This window comes from Podarcis melisellensis (genome assembly GCF_964234715.1).
Source record: "Podarcis melisellensis genome assembly, chromosome: 3".
Taxonomy (NCBI): Eukaryota; Metazoa; Chordata; class Lepidosauria; order Squamata; family Lacertidae; genus Podarcis; species Podarcis melisellensis.
In genome coordinates, this window is record NC_138530.1 from 84,894,017 (window position 1) to 84,916,458 (window position 22,442).

General features: G+C 41.2%; 1 protein-coding gene across 5 annotated transcripts in view; it reads left to right on the top strand.

The window, feature by feature from the left end:
- Positions 1–257: 257 nt before the first annotated feature.
- COL9A1 (collagen type IX alpha 1 chain) overlaps positions 258–22,442 on the top strand; it is a 62,043-nt gene continuing 39,858 nt past the window's right edge. The window contains exons 1-12 of one of the 5 annotated variants that reach the window (XM_081906115.1): positions 258–380; positions 726–799; positions 2,667–2,744; positions 3,073–3,205; positions 8,611–9,007; positions 15,919–16,002; positions 16,733–16,753; positions 18,970–19,044; positions 19,468–19,503; positions 19,607–19,669; positions 21,832–21,885; positions 22,208–22,243. In XM_081906115.1, the coding sequence (XP_081762241.1) occupies positions 367–380; positions 726–799; positions 2,667–2,744; positions 3,073–3,205; positions 8,611–9,007; positions 15,919–16,002; positions 16,733–16,753; positions 18,970–19,044; positions 19,468–19,503; positions 19,607–19,669; positions 21,832–21,885; positions 22,208–22,243 (1,065 nt within the window). In that variant the 5' untranslated portion in view covers positions 258–366. Of the gene's footprint in view, positions 381–725; positions 800–2,666; positions 2,745–3,072; positions 3,206–8,610; positions 9,008–10,197; positions 10,745–10,779; positions 10,909–15,918; positions 16,003–16,455; positions 16,698–16,732; positions 16,754–18,969; positions 19,045–19,467; positions 19,504–19,606; positions 19,670–21,831; positions 21,886–22,207; positions 22,244–22,442 lie in introns of those variants that run through there. The other 4 variants (XM_081906117.1, XM_081906118.1, XM_081906116.1 and 1 more) reach the window with 4 other exon arrangements.

Here is a 22,442-nt window from a genome sequence, read left to right on the forward strand (position 1 = left end):
CCCATCAGCTACTCCCCTCCCTTCCTTTCCTGCCATGTAACTTACTCACTGGGCAGCATTGTTTAACTTAGGAATTCCTACTTATATCCACACCCCTCGCTCCTGCTCCCCTCCCCTTTTTTATATCCCAGCTAAATTCCTCCCGCATGTCCCCTCGGGAACACGTAGGCCTGCTTAGTGCCCACCTCCACTTCTCATCCAGATTATTAAAACGGCTCCAACCGTTGGTGTTTCTTCGCACACACAGACGCCTTTGCAGGAGGACAGAGAGCACTGACTCTGGGACCCTCTCACCCTTAAGTTGATGGGACCATAGGCAGAAAAGTCAGCTGCTTAGGTGCCTAAGCACAAAAACCGGGTGGGGAAATGCAGCACCACCGGTAAGTGATGTACTGCATATCTAACTGAGGGGCGCCACTGATAGAGGAGGAAAGAACAATTAATTGCATTAAAAATAGGCTTTGCTGCCCTCTGTGTCTTCCTTTTTTCTTCTGACAGTTATATATGTAAGAACAGGTATCTGAGACAAATGCTAAGGCAACGTTTTGTTGTACTGTTGGGGGAAAAGACACAAACCTGAAATTTTGGAGCTTTGCTTGCCATCTGTGCTAGCAAAGATTTAAGTCGTGCTTTTATGCATTTTATATGCACGGCTGTGAGATGAAAGTGGGTGACATTATTAGGCCGTGTATGTTCATGTTTAAGCTGTCTTTCTTTCCTTACAGGCAATACCAACTTTTCTGTTATTTGTGCTGTTTTCTTGGGTTTCTGGCATCCACTACTGCTCAACAGCAGACAAGTAAGGGTCTATTTTATTACACGTAGTAAAGATGTTGGCAGTGAAAACAGTTCTACCATACTCAGAGCCTTCTCCTGCAATCCTATACCTATTTATACAAGAGCAAGTACCACTGAATTCGGTGGGGATTACTTTTGAGTAGACATGTATAGGATTGCACTGTAACAAATTGAGGAACGGGGTTAGATTCTTATGTGTGCGTTATAAATGTGGGTATGTAAATGAGAAAGAAGGGCAGCTTGAATTTTTGGAAAACAGTGCCTTTTGATATCTGGCATTTAAACCTATCTCTTACATTTAGCATTTTAAAAAATGCAATGTAAAGGAAACAGAGTGAACGTTATTATATTCTTAAAATTACACATTTATAAATTAGCATGGTGGTGAATTTTATTGGATCCACATTTTCTGAATGTGAATTGGATTGCATTGTATAGAACAACTTGAGGAAGAGTTCTGTATAGCCCAAAAGCAGGAGCACTCATACAATGCAGAGTCAATAAAAAATGCAACCTCAGTAGAACAGGCACACTCAAGCCTGTTAATAATGATAAAGAATCTTGTGACTCCTCGAAGATTTACAATTTTATTGTGATGTAAGTGGCTAACAAACATTTCCCTTTGTAAATTTCATTCCTTGGGACCAACATATCTCCAGCTGTCTTTTAAGAAGACATGTCGGATATGGACAATAAATACTAATTAGCAAAATGAAATCCCTAAAAGAATAGCAAGCTCAGCTCTTGGGGAAGAAGAGGCAACAGATTTTGCATGTTCCATTTTCTAGGCTTGGAAAATGGAAATCTACAACTAAGTGTCAGTTCTTGAAATAGACCAGACGCTCTCTGTATTCTGGAAAGGTATCTCTTTTCAAACTGTGTAAGCCTTTCTTCCAGCCTCCAGTGACATTTTCCATCTTGGCTTGAAATATTGCATAGGTAGAATCCCTAAAGCTACCTTAAACCAATGTTTAAGTTTCCTTTTTGGTTCTTTAGGGAGGGGTTTAGGGTGTCGCATGAATGGGCTGGGATGTGTGCTCACAGAGAGGGGGTGTTTCAAACAGTGAAATGGCTACTTGTTCGTGCAAGAGGCTTTTAAAAAAAGTTCTTCTTCAGAACTCCCTCCCAGCTCTTGCTCTCACCTTACAGGGCTTGTTGTGTGATCAAACATGGGAGAGGAAAGAGTGGGAACATCTGAAATATCAAAGAGGAAGGGAAGGAAGCCAAGAGCTTGGATTCCCAACTGCTGGTTTTGCTGGAGCAGAGTTGGCTCTTTGAATTATATATAGGTGTTGACTTAGCTAACTAGCTAGCTACAACTTTTTCATGGTTGTCCAAACCACAAATAGCTCTGCACTGTAGAACTCTTTATATTACAAACCCATGTCAGAGACGGCAGAGGCTCTTCAGAAATGGCAGGGAAGGGAAGGGGTGTTCTCTACTGCTCTCTGTTTTATATATTTCCCAAGAAATCTAACACAATTATCTACCATAATCTGGCCATTGTGGATGTGATGACAGTCTCAGACAGTCTCACCATTAGCTTCAATTGCTCCAGTTTGGCCCTTTTTTCCTCCTGTGACTTTTCATTAATTATGTTTCCTCTGGAGCCTTTTGCACCCCAACCCTAAATGAAATAAGTTTGGAAGTAAATACTATTAATTTCTATGAAGTTAAAATCCAAGGATATGACTCAATGTCCAAGGCTATTCAACAGCATGAAGGTTGGTTTTGGGTTTTGTAAGCTAATGGGTTTTAATTGTTGTTTTGGAATGTAACCTGCAGTGGGACCATCACAAGAAGGTTAGGCTGAAAAACTGATAAATTAAATAATGGACATAGATGCCTGTGTCTGGTGTTTCTTGCAGGATTTCCACTTACATTCAATTCCAACACAAAGACTGACCTCTGCCCACCAACTAGGTTTCGCCAAGATGATCTACCAGGCAAGTATACACTAATGATGTCTTCCAAATAAATTGTTTCAGACCTTCTTTTTGAAAACTGCATCCTTGCAGACATAGCTATCTGTCTATTATCTTGCTTCCTTGTGTCAATTGTTATGTCCACGATTTCTCACCACATTATTAAAAACAAGCTACATAAAAACCAAGCATTTTAATTTAATTTGAAACAGGTTTTTTTTTTAATGAGTTAAAACAGCAGGGGAGTGCATATCAAAAGAGAGACCAAAGGGAAAACTCAGACTAGGTTTTCAAGCTACATGATTGCTCAATGGAAGGTTTTTTTAAATGTGCATATTTGTTCCTTTAGGATATGACCTGATTTCACAGTTCCAACTTGATAAAGCTGCTTCCAGAGGCATCATCCAGCGTGTGGTGGGCTCCACAGCTTTACAAGTGGCTTACAAGTTAAGCACAAATGTAGACTTCAGGATCCCAACTAGGTAATCTATACTGTTGCTTTCATTATTTGTTTTTAAATCTATGTTTAAATGCACAACTCTCCCTTTACTTAGCGGGGCAAAGTACCTTGCAAGATATAAATTGTGCCCTCCATCCCACAAATTAATTCCCTCTTTTGCTTCTGGGTGAAGCTACCCAAATTTATTGTGTACACCAGCTGTTTGCGTTGTGATGCATGCAAATAGCATCTGAATTCAGAGTGAAGTGCTTGTGCAGCTACTCTACATGCTGCGTTCTTTCCCAGTTGAGCCTTTCTGTTGTTTCCAGAGGTTACTGAGAGTTAGTTCATATATGAATATTCATCAACTGAAGCCCACAGTATCAAGTCCCAACTTCCACGTGTGAAATAGACCTCGTGGCCAGACAGACAGGGTCATATTGCCCCATGCTGCCACTAGCACAATAATTCCCAGTCAAGGAGCTTCAAACATTCAGCGGCAAGTAACTGAGTAGTAATTCTCTGAGTGATGAGATGTTGAGTACAGTACCTTACTATCTCATAAGACAGGTACTAACTTTTATGGGGAATATCTTACCCTTTTTTTTGTACAGACATCTGACAGGGTCACCCAAGCAAGCATTGCCCTGCAGCTTCTCCACCACTATTAAAACAGCAAAAGAAAATAGACTACTGAATATGCATTTTCACTTATGCACTTAAACTAAATTCACTCCAGCCCCACCATTGATATTGCACAGATTTGCAACTGCTTCTCAAGTACCCAACACACGTGATTGTGTGAACCGGTCAGTTGAAATCGGCGATATTCACAAATTAACAAGAGACCCAACACTGTTTTGCAGAAACTTCAGGAAGCCTGACCTTGGCAAACTCTCAACCGGCTACATTTGTCCTTGTTTTTCCATCATTAAAAAAATATATTAAAAAATTAAAGAGAAATGATATGTTAGCATATAAAACAATTTATTAGGGCAAGATATATTCCCACCTTACAATGTGGAACATGTTTGAATCTTAAAACATTTCTGCCACAATTAGAATCTTTTGTGAGCTAGGGGAAAGAATGTGGCATGGTGGCTTACCAAGGTGCAGCACAGAAGATTATATTTACAGGCATCAATTCCAGGTTCCCAAATTAATAGTGGGTGTTTAATCTGTGAGCGAATTGCAGAGGCCACCTTAGATGAGGCTGTAGCATATTTTATGCAACTTGCCTAGCCTGACTGTGAGTAATACAGCCGTTCCAGAATCCTGCTAATAAAGCCGTTACACCTCAACGCCCTACACTATCGTTTATTCATATATGAAGCATGTAATTATTTTTAATATTAGTCTGGAGCACAACAGCAGCCAGCTATTATGCAGGAAATGGGCTAGCTTTCCTGTAATTTGTCTGGGTACGGTTGAAAGGACTCACTGTCTTTCCTTAAAGAATGCAGCAGTTTAAAGCAGTGGTTGAATCGCGTGCCACCTGGTGGCTTCAAGCAGTTGCAGCGGTGCTGTTCACCAAAACCGGTGCTGAAAGAGCCACTCAGGGTTATTCTTCTGTTACAGATTTGCGTATAGGATGAAGCACATTGGTTTTGCAGTGCATTCCTCTATATATGCTATCCATTCTTAGCTTTGTTGTTATGGGCAGGGGTCACAGTCCTTCAGTGTTGTTAGTCCTACCCACCCACTCCCCCCCAAAAAAGTTCAAACTCATTGTTGGTATTACATTGGGAATTGGATATCATGAACTAAAAGTCTAAGCTCAAGGGTGCCACAGAGCAAAGCAGGTGTGACAGCTTTGTCTCAAACATATCAGATGGAGTACTAGACTATTTACAAGTGTTTTGTCATAAAAAGATCACTTTAAGAACCTATACCTACCTAAGAAGCTATGACATATTTTGTTTCTATAAGTACTGGTTGGCAACCCTGCATTAATGCATAAGTCCTTTTGTTTTATATCTGTGATGTATGGGATTTCCCTCTGGGTGTATGGGATTTCCCTCTGCACCTCACCCCATATTTTAAATTTGCCATAGTCTCTCAACTGGTAAAGCAGGATTGGAGGTGATCTGCTGAGTTAAAAGAGGACCGCGGGTGCTGTCAGTGCGGTGGAGGTCAGAGTGGTTGAACTATGCATCCATTCAAGCCCAGTGACATCATTTCCCCTTGACATCACTTCCTCTTCTTTGCTAGGAGGAAGACCGAAGAGTGTGTGTGTGTGTGTGTGTGTGTGTGTGTGTGTGTATTTAATGAGTTCAGAGAAGCACATGTAGCTCAGCAGTAGCTGGGAGGACACCATGTTGTCAACCCTGGTGTTACTTTTGATTTATTGCTAAAATCAACACCAAATAATCAACAAATTAGGATGCTTTTCATCTTTTTTGAGTCAGTGGCTGAGATCCTTTCTTTGTAATCATGTTCACAATAAGGAACATTGCATTAGATACAAAGATAAAAAGCATTAAGGCTGAAATCCTATGCATACTTAACCTGGTAGTAAAGACTGAAATCACTGGGTGATGATTTGTAGGACTGGGCTGTGTAAGCATATAGTAATATAGTCCCTGCTGTGCAATGAAGAGGCTGCATCTCTCAAACCCAGAGAGCCATATATAACAATACTATCTTGGTTTGGGTTTTATGCTATGTTTTTATGCTATGTTTTTAAGTATAAAAGGAAAAGATAAAGGAGCTCTGCTTATCCTCTGAATGTACAGACAGCAAGAGCAGAGTGATGTTGCTCAAATTATTTAGTACTTGAGGTCTTGGCTGTTGGTAGATATTTCCTCCCAGGGTGGAAAGGCAGTGCCAGATGTTGAATAGCTGATCCTGCAACAGCAATAGGGATGCATCCGCTGGTTCCTCTGTCAGCATGTCTTTTTGCTGCCTCATGGCATTATTGCAAGCAATTAACAATTTAAGAACACATAAGTTCAAGAAACACCTGTTTCCAGACTTCGGAAAACTGCTGAGGCATCACTGGGTCTGGATTTTCAAGATGCATATTTAAAACTGTTGAAATGCCACCTCAGTTCTCTACCACCTGTATAACAGATCCATCAGCTTCTACCATATTAGGATTACTGAGCATGTTAGGTTCCCCCACCCCAAGTGTCACTTTAGTGGAGATGGATAAAAAAACAAAAGTAGAAGAAAAGGATTCAATGTGTCAAAGTGGACCTTATATTTTTTTTGGGGGGGGGTTGGTCTTTGTTCATAAAAGTAGACCATACCCCTCATGTGCCTCCATGGTTAATGAATTAAAGATCCCCTCTTATGTATATCCTTTAGATGGCATATTAAAAATATTCTAGCAAATATTATAAAAATGTGTCTGCGACTGCAGCACCAGCTAAGCTATTCCCCCCCACCCCCCGAGCATGCAAACTCTATATTGTTTGGCAAGGCTCCTTTAAGGGATGAAGGAAATTTCAGTGGTTCCTATTTGCATATCTCCAAGGAAACCTTGGAAACTAATGTAAGAATAAAAATGAAAGGATTATCAGTTTTGTTTCAGCAATTTTTCCTCTTCTCAGTGAATAGCACAAAGTGAATTCTTTATCACTGTGTCTCTTTCCCCCCAGCAATTCAGTGTTCACTTTGAATTGCAATTATTTACCATCAATATTTTATTATTATTTATCCTATGTTTATTATTTATTTAACCCTCCCCTCCCCAAGGAGCGTAAGCTGATTGTCCTGTTTCATTGTTGGATTGCTTCATTTTGGGCACTGTGTTATAATAGCTACTGCTCAAGAGACCTCAGTTCATATCCTTCCTCTGTTGTTAAGTTCCCCATGTAGGTTTAGGCCAGACACTAAGCTACCTATATCACAGGATAATTGTGAGGAATACAGTAGTGGGATAATGTGCACTACTCTTGCAAGGAAGATGGGTTGTAAATGTAACAGTGTTTTACCAGAGTTTATCAGCTCACATTTGCCACACTACCACAATGCTAATTAAAGTGATCTGAGAGCCAGCATTGTACAGGTAGATTGAGGATTCAAATTTTTTGAGGCTTTGATAATGGTTCTGGAGACTTTATAGGCAGCAAACGTATACAATTTATGACAAGTCAGTCACATGATCCTTTCAGCATTGATGGCACTTGACCCAAGCACACTCAGATAACATTTCCACCGTGTAATAAACTGGCCTTAATTGTTGCTTTGAAACTGGGGAATATTTATGGTGGATTTAATAGGTCTATCATCATGGTTGTAAATAAAAATAATTGCTGTTGTTTAGCATCACCACCATTTAGCTTATGTCCGTCCTTTGAGTAATAGCATAAACACATATAATTAAATTAAATTAAATTAATTAAAACAGGTAAGAAGGGAACAGGAAGTGGAAATGCAGAAAAGGAACCAGTAGGGAAAGCTGTAAAAGCATCTGGAGGTTTTTTTTTTACTATAAATAATAATAATAGTAGTAGTAGTAGTAGTAATAATAGGCTTCAAGCAGTTTTTAAAGGTAAGGGAGGAAGAACAATATGAGAAAACAGCCAGTTCTATAGTATGCACCATTTATTGCCTGCTGACATAACACATTATGGTCAAATATTCAAACAGCGAGTGGAGCCTGAGTGCAGATCCACCCAGCAAAGCTAAGACTGCAGGAGCAGGTCTCAAAGGCAGGAACACTTCTCGGTAGTGGCACCCGCCCTGTGGAACACCCTCCCACCAGATGTCAAAGAGAAAAATAACTACCAAACTTTCAGAAGACATCTGAAGGCAGCCCTGTTTAGGGAAGCTTTTAATGTTTAATAGGTTATTGTATTTTAGTGTTTTGTTGGAAGCCTCCCAGAGTGGCTGGGGAAACCCAGCCAGATGGGTGGGTTATAAATATATTATTATTATTATTATTATTATTATTATTATTATTATTATTATTATTGCTTTAATCATGTGTCCATGAATTCAGTAACGTAACTTTACTGGCAACAAATGCATAGAAAGTTTTAAATGTGGTCACTGTTGGCTAAGTGGGCTTGCTATTGATCTGGATTGATTTGGTTTAGGTCACCTCACTGTTACTGGCTAAAAGGTCGTAAGCATGATGCCTTGTCTTGAGTTGTTTGTGACATAGGAAGAGCTAATATTTTTGAGTCACAATTCCTTTGACCAGCAGTAAAGAGCTGATGACTCAGACTGGGACAAAACTACTAGTGAGAGGATGCTGCCCTGAGGTGGTCAACTCTTATAAAATCATAGAATTGTGAGTTGGAAGGTACCATGAGGGTCATCTCATCCAACCCTTTGCAATGCAGGAATTTGTTGTCCAATGTGGGGCTTGAACCCTTAGATTAAGGGTTTCATGCTCTACTGAATGAGTAATCTTTCCATTTTGACAGTTCATCCCAAGTGCTAAATCAGATGAGCAAATAAACAACAACAAGCCTGATTTACTTTGATCCTATACAGGTCTTTGTATCCTAATGGATTACCTAATGAATATTCCATTCTAACGACTTTTCGAATGGCTGGAACTACTCTTCAGAAGTATTGGAGCGTTTGGCAGGTTCTAGACTCTTCTGGAAAAGAGCAAGTTGGATTGAAGTTTAATGGGCAAGCCAAGTCTCTTGAGTACTCATATAAAGGGATTGATGGAAGTCTCCAGACAGCAACGTTTCTGGATTTGCCGTATCTCTTTGATTCCCAGTGGCATAAGGTTATGGTTGGCATAGAAAGGAGTGCTGTCACTCTTTATGTTGACTGTACTCAGATCCAGACTTTAGCCATAAAACCAAGAGGAAAGATCAACGTTGATGGCTTTACCACACTGGGAAAACTGAAAGATAATCCTCAAATTTCAGTTCCGGTAAGTTTTAAACATTTACATTTACAAAGAAAGTATTTCCTTTAGCTTTCCTTGACTTTTTTGTGGGGCAGGGTGGAGGGATAGGTGTAGGTTGGCATCACAATATATATTTTTCAAATGGGGCAGGAAGATACGGCCCTGCAATTTTGATATTATAGGGAAGCATTGATTATCTTTTAACAAGGTTTAAATTAGAAAACCTTATTATAGTCATATATCTGGAAAGTTGCTTGTACTGATCCTTTAAGAACCCTGTAGATACTGGGGAAGGAGCGGGGGGACAATTCTGAAAACAATAGATAATTTAATAAACCAGATTATAATTGTCAGGGTTTCTGGGAGAGAGGAGGAGATGACAGAGGAGACGGAGAGCGAGTGGGAGGAGGGGCAGAAGGATGAGGAAGAAGATGACGGAATTCTGAGGGAATCCACGAGTCTGAGCAGCGAGTCAGAGGATTCTCAAAAGGGGGTTACCTTAATCAAGCAAAGGGGAGGAGAAGGGAGAAGCGGAGAGGAGCCCAGTGGAAGACAGAGGAAGCAAGAGACGTCTCAGCCGGAACGGAGAAAAGGGGGTGGAGTCGTCAGCCTCTCGGAGGGAGCAGGATTAGGAGAGAACAGAGAGAGGGGGTTGGAGCAGGGTGTTCAGCCGGAAAGGGTGGAGAGCAGAGCAGGGGGTGGTGTAGCGGTCGAAAGAAAGGTCAGCAGCAACGTACGCGCGCCAAGTTCAAACGTAGAGGCGCGCGGAAGTGGAGAGAGCTCAGGGGAGGAGCCCGGCCCTAAAGCCAGAAAGAGGGGGGAAGAGGCGGCAGAGGATTCAGCCTCAGGCGAGTCACGGAGAGAGGGAACCCAGGGGGGCAGGAAGACCCTGCGGAAAAGAAAGGAGAGGAAGAGGTGGTCTAGAGCCAGGCTATTAAGTTGGTGCGGAAGAGGGGAGGAGTCAGAGGGGACTTCAGCGGTCTAACGTGGCAGACGTACGGCCACAATGCTGAACTGTATGAGAAGCAGAAATCTTCAATAAACTTTTCCTGTAAATAAGCTGCAACGGAGTGAGGTCTCTTGTGAGCTGGGACCAAACCTGGGTGGCCGTGACAATAATGGACTGTGGATTTAATGTTCTGCCAAAGAATTAAGTACAAGACTTACCTCAACTCATTACAAAACATAATTAAAAGCTACCAAACCTTTACACATTTGCAGTGAACGTGACCATCTTTAAACTTTATTATGATTAAGCAGCTTATAAGAATTAATTGTGTTCTTGGTGACATTAAAAGTTCAATTGATTTATGTGGGGGTATCCATTGAAAGTAATATTTATTATATTTGAGCTATAGTCCTGTTAATTTCAAAACCTCAGGATAGAAATGACATTATCTTGGCCTTTTTTCTGCAATGGTCACCACAGAACATGACCCCCCCCCCCACAATCTCACAAGATAACATTTCATGGAATAAAATCACTACTTGGTATTGAAATCCTGTAACCGCAGTAGGGCCAGAGCTTCGGAATCTTCAGACGTAGTCAGACCTCCTTGCTTATGACATCACAATGCAGAAGCAATAATTGCTTTGCATGAGAAAACTGTTACTAAATTATTCTGATCATAGTAATTTTTGAAGTCCTTTCTTCTCTGTTCCTCCGCCAAGAAAGTTAGTATTCAGGAACCTCAGCTGTGACACTGTATAATGAGCATATTTATTTTCAGAGAGGAATTGTGATTGGTGTGAAGTATGTAAGTAAGTGTGAAGTACCTACCGTCTATGACAGATAGAAAATAATTTGTACCATGAAGATGTGGAAATTCCTCTTTTGGATAATGAGTCATGCTGCACTTTTATTTCCAAAAAAAGGTGTTTTGTTCCATAGAAAGCAAATAGAGGCATTAAAAGAATGCACACATGTAAGAATTTACTAATTCACCCCTATTTTACTAAATTTGTACTGTCAGTAATTAGGATTAATGATATTTTCTATCTTGTTTCTAGTACAGTGGTACCTCGGTTTACATACACTTCAGGTTACAGACTCCGCTAACGCAGAAATAGTACCTTGGGTTAAGAACTTTGCTTCAGGATGAGAACAAAAATCGTGCGGCGGCGGTGGCGCGGCAGCAGCAGGAGGCCCCATTAGCTAAAGTGGTGCTTCAGGTTAAGAACAGTTTCAGGTTAAGAACGGACCTACGGAACAAATTAAGTACGTAACCAGAGGTACCACTGTAATTTCAGTTGGGTCACATCCTATGTACAATAATGCCTTACTAGGAGCTAGGTGGATTCATCAGGGATCAACTGTGCATGAACAATTGTTCTTTCCCCTCTATCCCACTGTTGTTGCTGTTTTTAATGGGAAGCAAGAAGAGCAAACAGAGGAAAGACTGTTTAACTTCCTAACTTTTGCCTGATCACTTCTGTGGGTAGTCAACAAATAACTTGTAGTGGCACTATGAGTGGTAGTAATTATCTGTTCCCTTGAAGGAGCAAAATCTTAAAATGGTTCACAATGTTCATCATGTTTGAAAGGAAGTGGAAGTTGGCCCACATTTGAATAAATTGTTTAAGAACAAACAAATATCAATATCAAGCTTAATGCAGGTGACTGTGGTTATGTTGGCCAATGAATAGGCAAAGCAATGGTCCTTTATTTCACTAACGTCAAGTTAATGAAACAGCAGCCAGGCATTTTACTTCACTGGTCTCAATTGAATTCCACTTTAGATGCAACAGGGCTAATCTATGTTTGATACTGTAGCTGAGGCAGAGCTGTTCACCAAGCAGAAGCAAACAGGTAATTTTTAGCTATACAGTGGTACCTCTGGTTATGAACTTAATTCGTTCCGGTGGTCTGTTCTTATCCTGAAACTGTTCTTAACCTGAGGTACCACTTTAGCTAATGGGGCCTCCTGCTGCTGTTGTGCCGCTGTCACACGATTTCTGTTCTCATTCTGAGGTAAAGTTCTTAAACCGAGGTACTACTTCCGCGTTAGCGGAGTCTGTAACCCGAGGTGTTTGTAATCCGAGGTACCACTCTATGTGTTGAACTGCCTGTTTTGTGGTGTTTGCCCATGACTCAGCTAAACTGTGCTGAGAGGTGAGATTGGGGGCGGGGAGCACGAAGGGATCCAAAGAGCTTTCAGAGTGTCGTGTTAGAATGCTGAGGAGTACAGTATCTGCTGCTGAAGGCCTCTTTTAGCTGTTGAAAAATTACAAGGCAAAACAGAGACACATGGTTCTGTCTCAATTGAATTCCATTTTAGATGTACTAGGGCACAGTTCTGCTGCTGTAGCTTACAGCACCCACTTAGAATTGGGCTGCCCATCCTGTCTAAACTTATTTGCTCCATTAATATTCTTATTACCTGTCTGCAGATGAAGGAAATTGCTCTTGTGTTATTGCATTTTGATTAGACTCCTACATGATTTGACCATAATGGGCCTAAAGTGGCACGTAGCCAGGGACTTTGGCTTAAATGATTTGTTGGCTGCAGCAATTATTCTTCCCACATGCTTCCAAAGGCTTTGCTCACTGCTGGCTGACAGCCTTTTGTTATATCCCCTCTGCCTTTTTGGAAGCATTCGTCTCTGTAGAGCTGTCCTTATTCATTCTTTGAGGTTTGTAACAAGGGGATATTCACTCCAGGATAAATAGGTTGAGAGCTGCAGACATCACATCCTGTTTCATGAAATGCACCGACTACTCCACTTGAAAACACTGACCTCCATTACACTGACCACAAGTCTTATTTACATAAAGGAAACTATCAGGTGGCTACCTCTTTTGCTTATTGACAGGAGCGTAAGAACTGTGGACACCCTTGGATTCAGCCGAATCACCCACTAGATGGCAATATAACCAGTGATGCCTAGAAGTTGATTACCTGCATAGGGAATTCAAATGATGGTTGAAAAAGTTTAATTTTCAGGTTCTAAGCATTAGGGATGGGGCGGGGGGGGGGAGGTGCAAATCAGTATTTCTGTACATTGTGGTCTTTTCTGTAATGTATTACAGTAATATATCTGCATTTACCATAGCATGTGCATTTTCAAAATTCACGTTACTTAGCTGATGAACTGCATATATCCTTCACCCAGTACCTGGGCTTCCTGGCATTAATTCCCACATAATAGAAATATTCTGTTAAGATTTACATTGACACTTAGCTACGATTAATGCTAATCAAGACTTGCTGTTTCTAACTAGGTTAGAAACGTTTTGAAGTTGGTTTGCAGACTTTGGTTAAGGGTGTAAACCCTGGTTAGTGTTGTTGACATTGCTGAAGCAAACAGAAGATTAATGCCTGAGAGGGGAGGGCCTGGGGAGAAGGAGCACATGGTTTCACACCCTGTACTTGAACCTTCCACCATAGTTAAGAAGTTAAGAGATGGGTTGCATTATTTATACGCTGGCCCACCATATTATGCAAACCAGCTCATCAAAAGCATAGGTGTCAAGAGTAATTAAAAATAATAGTTAAAGGTAGCTTGGTTTGCAGATGATTATAAAAATAATAGAATTAAGCAGATCCTAGGGATCATTAATAAATCCATGCTAAATTGCTTGTATCACATCCTTATAATCTTATAATACCAGCATGGAAAGTCAGGGCACACATTCCCTTGATTGTTTGCCTGTCTGGTGATTTCTGAGAACAAAGAGAGTTTCTTGGTAGATTTAATGATATAAAACTAACAGCTAGATGTAAACTAAAACCCTGATCTGAAACACACTTGGAAGTTTCTGTTCAATGGCAGGTCCACGTAATTTGCAATCAGTTATGCATGTGAAATGCGCAGTAAGGATGTAAGAGAGATGATAACACTAGGAAACCAAATGTACTCTAAATACTGGAAACCTAGAAACTCCAGAATAGGGAGAGAAAATGAAATCGTAATCACTTATAATGATTATAAGAGGCAGGAGATAATTTGTGAAATGCCCCAGAGAAATGCAAAAGCATATTTGGGAATAAAGGTGATTTTGCATATTATCTTAGAGGAGTTCAGACTTAAAAGTCTCGTTGATTGTATGAATAATGTAGAAATAAGTTTGTACTAGTTAGAGAATATGGCAAAATACTATGGTTCTTAGACTCAAATGGGTAAGGACATTAGCTCAGCAACAGGCAGGTTTGAATATAGGAAATGAGATGACATGATGTATAGAAGAGGAAGTCAAGAAGTTATGGAAGGTTGTGCACAGAAAGATTTTAGGAACATAGATAATATCAACAAAATGATCCATATTGGAAAAACACGGGTCAAAACAAGGAAATCATGGGTGCTGCAGGCTTATACTCTGTCCCCAAAGCATTCAAGAAAAATAGTTCTGTGATTCTCAGCCTTTCTTAGTGTTGTGACCTGATCTAATACAATATTTTCAAAAGATCTTGTAGAATCAGAAAAAGGGTGATTTAGCAACAGAAAGGCCCTTTCCTTGAAAAGGAATACTACGAGTTTGCATTGGAATATTTTTCTGAGTAGATAGCACCATACAACTGATGTACCATGCAGAAAATTACATTAATAGGTGAACCTGTTAATAGGTGGAAATGACCCCTCTGTGTTTTGGTTCAGCAGTTGACTCTGGTTTTCAGCCTGTAAATATTCCCCCCAACTAATATGCAAACATTCAAATGTACCATTTGTAAACCTCACAGAGAGAAGTGTTTGATATCTTGGCCATTTCAAAGGAACATTGCAAAAAAAAAAATGTTTTAAGAGCATTGTAGTGTACACAGGAGTCAAGTCTACATGATTCTGTATTCCTTTGCAGTCTGTTCTTTTACCTCACTAGGATCCCCCCCCTTAAATTCAAACTTTTGGAAGAAAAAGAACCAACAAATGTTAATTTAAAAGCAAAACCAAATATTACCCTTTTCTTAATCTGAGCAGCACAACTGGAATTTGACTAAGAACCAGTGAGGGTCTCTTTATAAAGATCTGAGTTCAAATCCCTTCTGTCCAAGAAAAGTAATGTAAAACATTTTGAAGGGGTCTATTCAGAAATAGACATGTTGTTCCAGCACAGCTGACACGCACAAAAGCCTTTCACCTCTTGAACAGATGTAGAATGGTAAAGTTACAAATTTCCTTTCATAAAGGACTATACGTTTCTGTTTTATCCCTTCATTAAACATACTAACGGACACAGATTAGTTAAATGATGCATTCCTTATAGAAAAGACTATATCTGTAATTTGTCCCTCCATTAAACATACGAAGAAACACAGGTATGAGAAAGCAATTTAAGGATTTAATTCATCAGAATTTGTTATATGAATGCAGTTCACACACAGCAGGGTTCTCTTGGGATGTCTTCACAGAATATAGATATACTGTGCTAGTATCCCTTTGCCCATCTGTTTATTCATATGCTAATACGTCCAGGACAAGTAACTTCTATATGCAGTACTTTTTTGTTTGGCCATTTTGATTGGGTCCCTAAAGACAACTGTATAAATAAACCCTTGGTTTAATGCATTCTAGGGGCCATTCAGAAGTTTTGCACATTCCTGTGGCCATTTGGAAGGAATGCATTCTGGTCACATTTTGGTGTCATTCTTTTTTTAGCATGGTAATCCACGGCTCTAAACTGGTGTGATGCAGAGACATTTTGCCTTCAAATATCTGGGGACAGTTTGCTTATCCATCAAGCGCTCTTTGAGTAATCGCTCTGCCAGCCTCCATTTCCACCCACAGAATGGAGGCAATTACTACCTACCTCACAAGTTTGTGAGGATCAAAGGGATGAGGCAATGCTGCTATCTGTATCCAGCCTTCAGGAAAGGGAAGGCTTGGAAATCAATGAAATAATCATCCAACACTTAAAAGAATGTTAAAGGTTAGTGAGTTGGAATGGTGCTGTTGCTAAACCACTATGAAAAGGTAAACCACCTTCCCTGTTTCTGTCCTAGTTTGAGATCCAGTGGATGATGATTCATTGTGACCCTCAACGACCCCAGAGAGAAACTTGCGGTGAACTTACAGCTCGGAGTTCGGTAAGATTGTAGTGTAAGGTCTGTGCTTGGGCTGTGTACACACCAGCATCTTAAAATGCAGCTAGGTCATTCTTTTTCTCAATTTGGATCAGAGCTGGTTTGGGGGGAAATGCATAAGAACACAGTGTTTCACAAAAAAAGACAGGCTAGATTATAGACTGTGTATTTCACGTGTACACTGCTTCCCAAACAAGTGGGTGTGCACTGATTGCAGAGTAAATGGAAGTTTGTACACGGCCTTAGTTTTAGAAGATTGGGGGATTCAAAGTGCCTTCATGCATTTCCTTTCTAGCGATATATTATAACGGGCTGGGGAAAATAATTGCAATAATCTTTGCCTGATCATTCTGCTCAAAGCATAGATCAAGCCAAAAGTTGCTGGAAGATGCAGTCTGCTGGCTGCAGGGCAAAGGGTTAAAAAGCCAGTGTCATTCAATCCCTCCTTTCTAGCCATCAGGTTTCCTCCAATCTCTGTTACCCTCCTCCACAGCCATTCATTAGCAGAATAACTGTGCCTATTGCAGACTGTGCCATTCTAGGTGTTCTGGAGGGGTCCTTCTGGGGGTGATTTTTTAACATCCTAAAATCCATCTGAGGCAATCAGAGACAAGTCCATGGCTCTCAGTGTTCCAGGCAAGAGGTTTTCCTGCCTCCTTGGGGTTTTCCTGCAAGTCATTTGCCTTTGCCTTTCTCAAGTAAGTTTTGCCTGACTTTTTCTTGTTCTTTTCAGATAAGCCAGACAGCCGTCAAGGTAAGTTTTAAAGGCAGGATGCTTGCCCAGTGCAGAGGATAAAGTGCTTCTATATGCTCCCTGTTCTGATCTATCAGAACTCTGCTTCACCCCCCCCCCTTTCCTCTTTGTTTGGCAATCAAACGAACTGCTAATATGCATTTCTGTAATTATGCTATTATGTTGGAAAATATGCAGAAATTGTTGTGACCTGCTGGTGAACTTCCCTGCATCATTTATTTGGCTGGCCGCTTTTAAGAAACATGATGCTTGAATAGATGAAGGTTTGGTTCTACAAGGCAGTACTTATTTCCTTTACCCTAGATCAGACTGCTTTGCAGAGGTACCATTTAAGCAGAACACAATTTCTGTAAGTTCTGGCTTCAGTAGTGCCTCTTCCTTTGGCCTATGCAGTGATTGAACAGTCCACCCCTCATCCCATGTTGAAATCTGGCACCCCTGCCTCTTGAATATAATTTTTAGCTCAATCAAATACTTTTTATTCAGTTCAGTGCAATGGGTCAGGTCAGGAGTAAGGTATGTGAATTGAGGTTCCATGGAAAACCGTGGAACAAGTTAGTCACCATTTAATCCTGTAGATTTCATTGTAACCTAAGTTCATCGAACTTGGTTTGGATCCAACTCAATAGGTGATTATGGATGCCCATGAGGAATTAATATGGATACATTTCCCCTTCTTTAAGCAATCTTTTCAAAAACAAGAATCAACATCATTAAAAGAGTGGCAAATGTAGGATCTTTTATCTGTGTTATATATATGAAGTGGGGATTCCAATCTGTGTCAGCCATTGTGAGTATGGAACCAAGCAGAGGTGGTAGTTATTTTGGATGATTCTACATAAATGGTACATCATTTTAATGATTATGGTTTTACAGATCTTAGCCATGTTTTATCTATTATTTATGAACACCTTTACAGAGAAAATGAAAAGGGTCATTGGTGCCCAAGAAACTCACTGGTTTAGCATAGCAAGGGTAAGCTGCTTTTCGGCAGTCTGTCTGAGGGAAAGCAGTCTTTTTAAAAATGCCGTCTGAGAAGGCAGGAAACACAAGAATTATGTCTAGAACTGGCATTCTCACAGCCTGAAACTGCCTGGCAAATCGGTTCCCCTGCTTTTAGTGTCAGTAGTTCACCTTCTCTGCAAGAGGTGTGAGGGGAGCGAAAGGGGCCTGCTTAAAGGTTTGCTTCACAAAGCACCTATTGTGAAGTTAACGTTGCCTGGCAGTTGGAATTTAGTCATAAAAAGGAAACCGTGGAGTATGTTGTAGAACCTGAGGGCCCTCCCCAAAACTATTTTGGGGGAATATGAGCCACACACTGAAGTTTCACATAGAAAGCAGCATATCTGAAAGGGATTTAGGAAGGGTTTTTTTAAAAAAATATTGGGGGGAGGTAGGTCCTATTTTTATAAAAGAACTCTTACAGAAGACAACATATGATACACAGGACCATGATGGGAGGTTTTTGAAACCTTCATCATACACGCCTTTTAGAATATGAATATGGATCTGTAGGGATAATGGTGATCTCTCTTGGTAAGGTAAAACATAGTGGATCCTGGGGGTTACTTGCAGAGGTCAGTTTAGTTCCTCTCAAAGTTGTTTATTACTATTATTATTATTATTATTATTATTATTATTATTATTATTATTAACAAAGGAAGGAAATTGGTGGACATCTGATCCAAAGAGCACTGTTTTATTACATTTTATCACTGGTGTAGTCATGGTTGGGAAATCGACTCTTCTCTTCAGAATGTATGGGGGAAATGAAAAGCAAAGTATGCTATATGCACACACACCTCCCAGGGATCTCTGGAAAAAACCCACACAAAACCACTAAACACAGTGATGGGCATAATGATACATTTTAATCTCTAAATCCCAGATTTACAGCATGTGACTGCCTCCGTCTTGAATTGTAGATTATACATAGAGTGTGGTCAAAGTGTTGGGATTTAAAGAGTCCTAATGAAAAATGGAACACAATTTAGTTAAAGTTATCTGGGCACCGGGACAGGAAGCTGAACTCTGGTCATGGATCCTGAGACTCCTTGGATTAGATAATCCCCTCGGGGTCCCTTCTAACTCTACGATTCTGTGAATCCGTGGTGGCCCTCAACTGCTGGCTCTCAACTTCTACTCCCCCCTATTTCTGGTATGATTTCTATGCCTCCCTGCTCCACTGTCTTAAGAGCTCTTTTATTTCTTGCCAGAGAGGCCCCCCAGGTCCACAAGGCCCCCCAGGTCCGCCAGGCCCCCCAGGAGTTCCTGGCATCGACGGCATCGACGTAAGTTTATTTTGTGCATAAAGCTGGACTGTCATCCCTGCTTGAGGAATTTCTCCCTGTAGCTGTCCCTCTGAGTATACAGTATTGAGCATGTGACACTTGAGTACGTCAACTCTCCGTAACCCACTGCTAGCCGGCGGAAGGAATTAGTCCCTGGGATTTTGTGCCAAGAATCCTAAATGTGCATTCCAAGACTCATTTCACGAGGGGGGTGCTAGTGGCTTGAAGTAAATTGGCATATATAATGTGTTTCTTTTAAATTGCATTAGGGGCTGTGTTTGATTAGTATTTATAACAGTGATTCTGCAGTCCTAGCAATCGGGGATTTCTTCTAAGAATATCTGAATAAAGCGTTTGCATATGGAAATGTGACAGATTTAAAAAGTATCCTTACTTTGCCGTTTTCCTCTTCTATTCCTCTAGGGGGACAGAGGTCCTAATGGGCCCGTGGGCCCTGCGGTAAGTGGCTGATAGCTCTCACCATGCTTTTATCAAAGGATGCACAGGTATCTCCTCTCTTCTAATGCCTTAATTTTTCCCCATCTCCAATGCATTCCTGCAGGGCCCAGATGGAGAACCAGGTAGACCAGGTGTCCCTGGATTGCCAGGAATACCTGGGGCTGATGTGAGTAGATTTTCTTCTTCTTTGGGGCTAGGCAGAACCTCTCTCTGTGAGATGTTGCTACCAACCTGAAAGGCCTCTGGTTGTAATAGCAAGCCAGGGCATTTAGCCTGAGCGGGATATTTCCAAGTCGAGAGACGGTCCCTTCTGGAGCAGAGGCAGACAGGGGCTGGGCATTTCTAGGGGAGTGGCAGGGGAATGAGCAAAGCAGCTGATGCACTAAGCTTCTGGGAGAGGATTCATTCCTCCCAGAATTCCTTTGAATTCAAACAGGAAAAGTACTACGTGCTGCAGCTGCCCTCCTTGTTTAGGGCAGGGCATAGCAGTAGGAAAAGGAATGCAAGGCAGGGATCCAGAGGTTGCTTGGGTTGAATCAGCACCTGGCTCTCATCCATCTTTCCCCTGCCCAATGACAGTTTTGCAACTTGTTAGGACAGATTTCTGAGAGGTGCTGGGACTGTCGATAAATTAGGAGATGTATTGCACCTAACAAGGCCCCAAAGCCAGGTTTTGTGTGTTCCTATACCTCATAATATTTTGTCTGAGAAAGCAAGATAATATTTCCGAAGTTTGTTCCCCACTTTACATTCCCACCTTTCAAATGGGGTTTCTGATTTTTTTAGAACGAACATTAGCAGATGAATAATTTCTTCCAAAACAATAGCAGAGATACAGGTCTGATTAATTAATTGTACACCTGGTTATTGTGAGCTCATGAGAGTGAGCTTTGAGCTTGTCATATGTGGTGCCCTCCCTCCCTCTACTGTGTAGAAACCTATGTGGCACAGGTCATATTCTACGCATGATTTTTTTTATTATTTTAATGGCAATTTGTAGGACATGCTTGTGAACTATGCAGGGCCGTCTTTAGCAGATATGGCGCCGTGGTGCAAATATCTGCCCAGCGCCCCCAAATTACCACGGATAGTGTTGGGGTGGCCGTAGCTGTGCACTGCCAGCCATTGGGGGATGCAACTCTCCTCCGTGTCGCTGTGGGAGAGTGATTCCCGCAAAGGCTTGGAAGGGAAGCTGCACACCTGACAGCCTTATGGTTGGTGGGGTGCAGCTGGCGGGCGTGCAGGGAAAGGGGAGGCCACTGGCAAAGCCGCACAGGTCCCCCACTTGCTGTGCCCTTGAGAGGCCCTGGCGCGACGCACCACTAAGCCCTATGGGAAAGACGGCTCTGGAACTATGCCCGTATAAAGACTCCAAGTTACATGGGAGGATAGCTGAGTCGGAAGAGCATGAATGAGACTCTCTCAGGGTTGTGGTCTTGAGCCCCACTTTGGACAAAAGATCCTGCATTTGCAGGAGTTTGGACTAGATGACTCTTGTGGTCCCTTCCAACTCTGCATTTCTCTGATGTTCTGCATACAGCGCTTTGTCAGCATGCAGAAATGCCCTCAAGTGCATGCAAGGCTGTTCAGCAGAGGTTATTTCTTTTGGGCCACCATCTTCAAACCTCTTTCTCCAGAGTAATCAAAATGAAATATGTAGGACTGCTGTTGTATAGGTGTTTGGCAAGATATCCAGAACCTTTTAAAGCCTTTTCATTAATTGTTGTTAATTCTAAATAATGACTGAGGAGGCTGCAGTACAAAACAAGTTGGGTGTGCTTAAGTCCATTTGTTTCAGTGGGTTTCAGCATATTTTAGTTGTTGGGTTGTAGCCTAGTCTGTGGTGAAAAGACACAAACTGTATTTGGGCAGTTTGCCCAAATGCAGACCTTGGGCAAACTGCCAAGTTCCCCGCAAGCACAATCCTGTGTCTATTTACTAAGAAGTAAGTCCCACCATCTTCAATGGGGCTTCCTTCCTAGGTCAGTGTGTTTACAATTGCAGCCTCAGGCTCAGACCAGTTTGAATCTGGATAGCATCATATTTTAGAACTTTTTCTGGGACTGTTTTCACACTGCTTTCTCTTGAGGTTGTTTCCAAAAAGCTTCCTTCCTCTGATGGGAAATGAATCCTACCACTACTAGAGGAAGGCAACTTTTGGATCCAGCTGCAACACTCACGTGCAGACACATGAATATATGTACACACACACATGTTATACTGAGCTGATTATCTTGTTTGGAACTTGGCACATTTTATGAACAGTTCCTTCTTGTGAACTGAAAGGTAATTGTTACTGTAATAAAAGTATATGCTTCGTTCCACAAGGGACTGACAGGCCCTGATGGATCCCCAGGCCGCGCTGGTCCAAAAGGACAAAAGGTAAGTTTAAAATCCATTATTAAGTTTTCTTTCAGTTTTTTGGCCTCAGGACTTTTTAAAAGGACTTTTGTATTTTGATTTTGTTCTGTGAACTGCCCTAAGACCTCCTGGTATAGGGCGGTATATAAACAACAACAACACCACCACAGTCGCAAATATCTAAAGATACTTACTAGCTGTTGATTAGTGATTTTAATATTATGGAATATTATGGAAAGTTCCCCACTATGTCCCCCTACCCCCAACATGAACACTTATTCTTCTGCTCACTATATAACTGGTTTTAGACCCTCCCAGATAATATACATTTTATTTTTTGCAGGGTGAACCCGGGTTGCCTGGAGGCCGTGGACTGCCTGTACGTAATAGATTTTTATATAGTATCTATTTAAAAAAAATCAATACTATGAATTTCTTTTCAGCTTTAGAACAGTAAAACAAAGGCAAGAGGAAAGCAGAGTGGGGGAGGGGAGAACCAACCCTCTACTTTCATAATCCCTGAGGGAGTTTCCAGTCAGACTAAAATAACACAAGAGCATAGAAAGTAGAACTTCTAT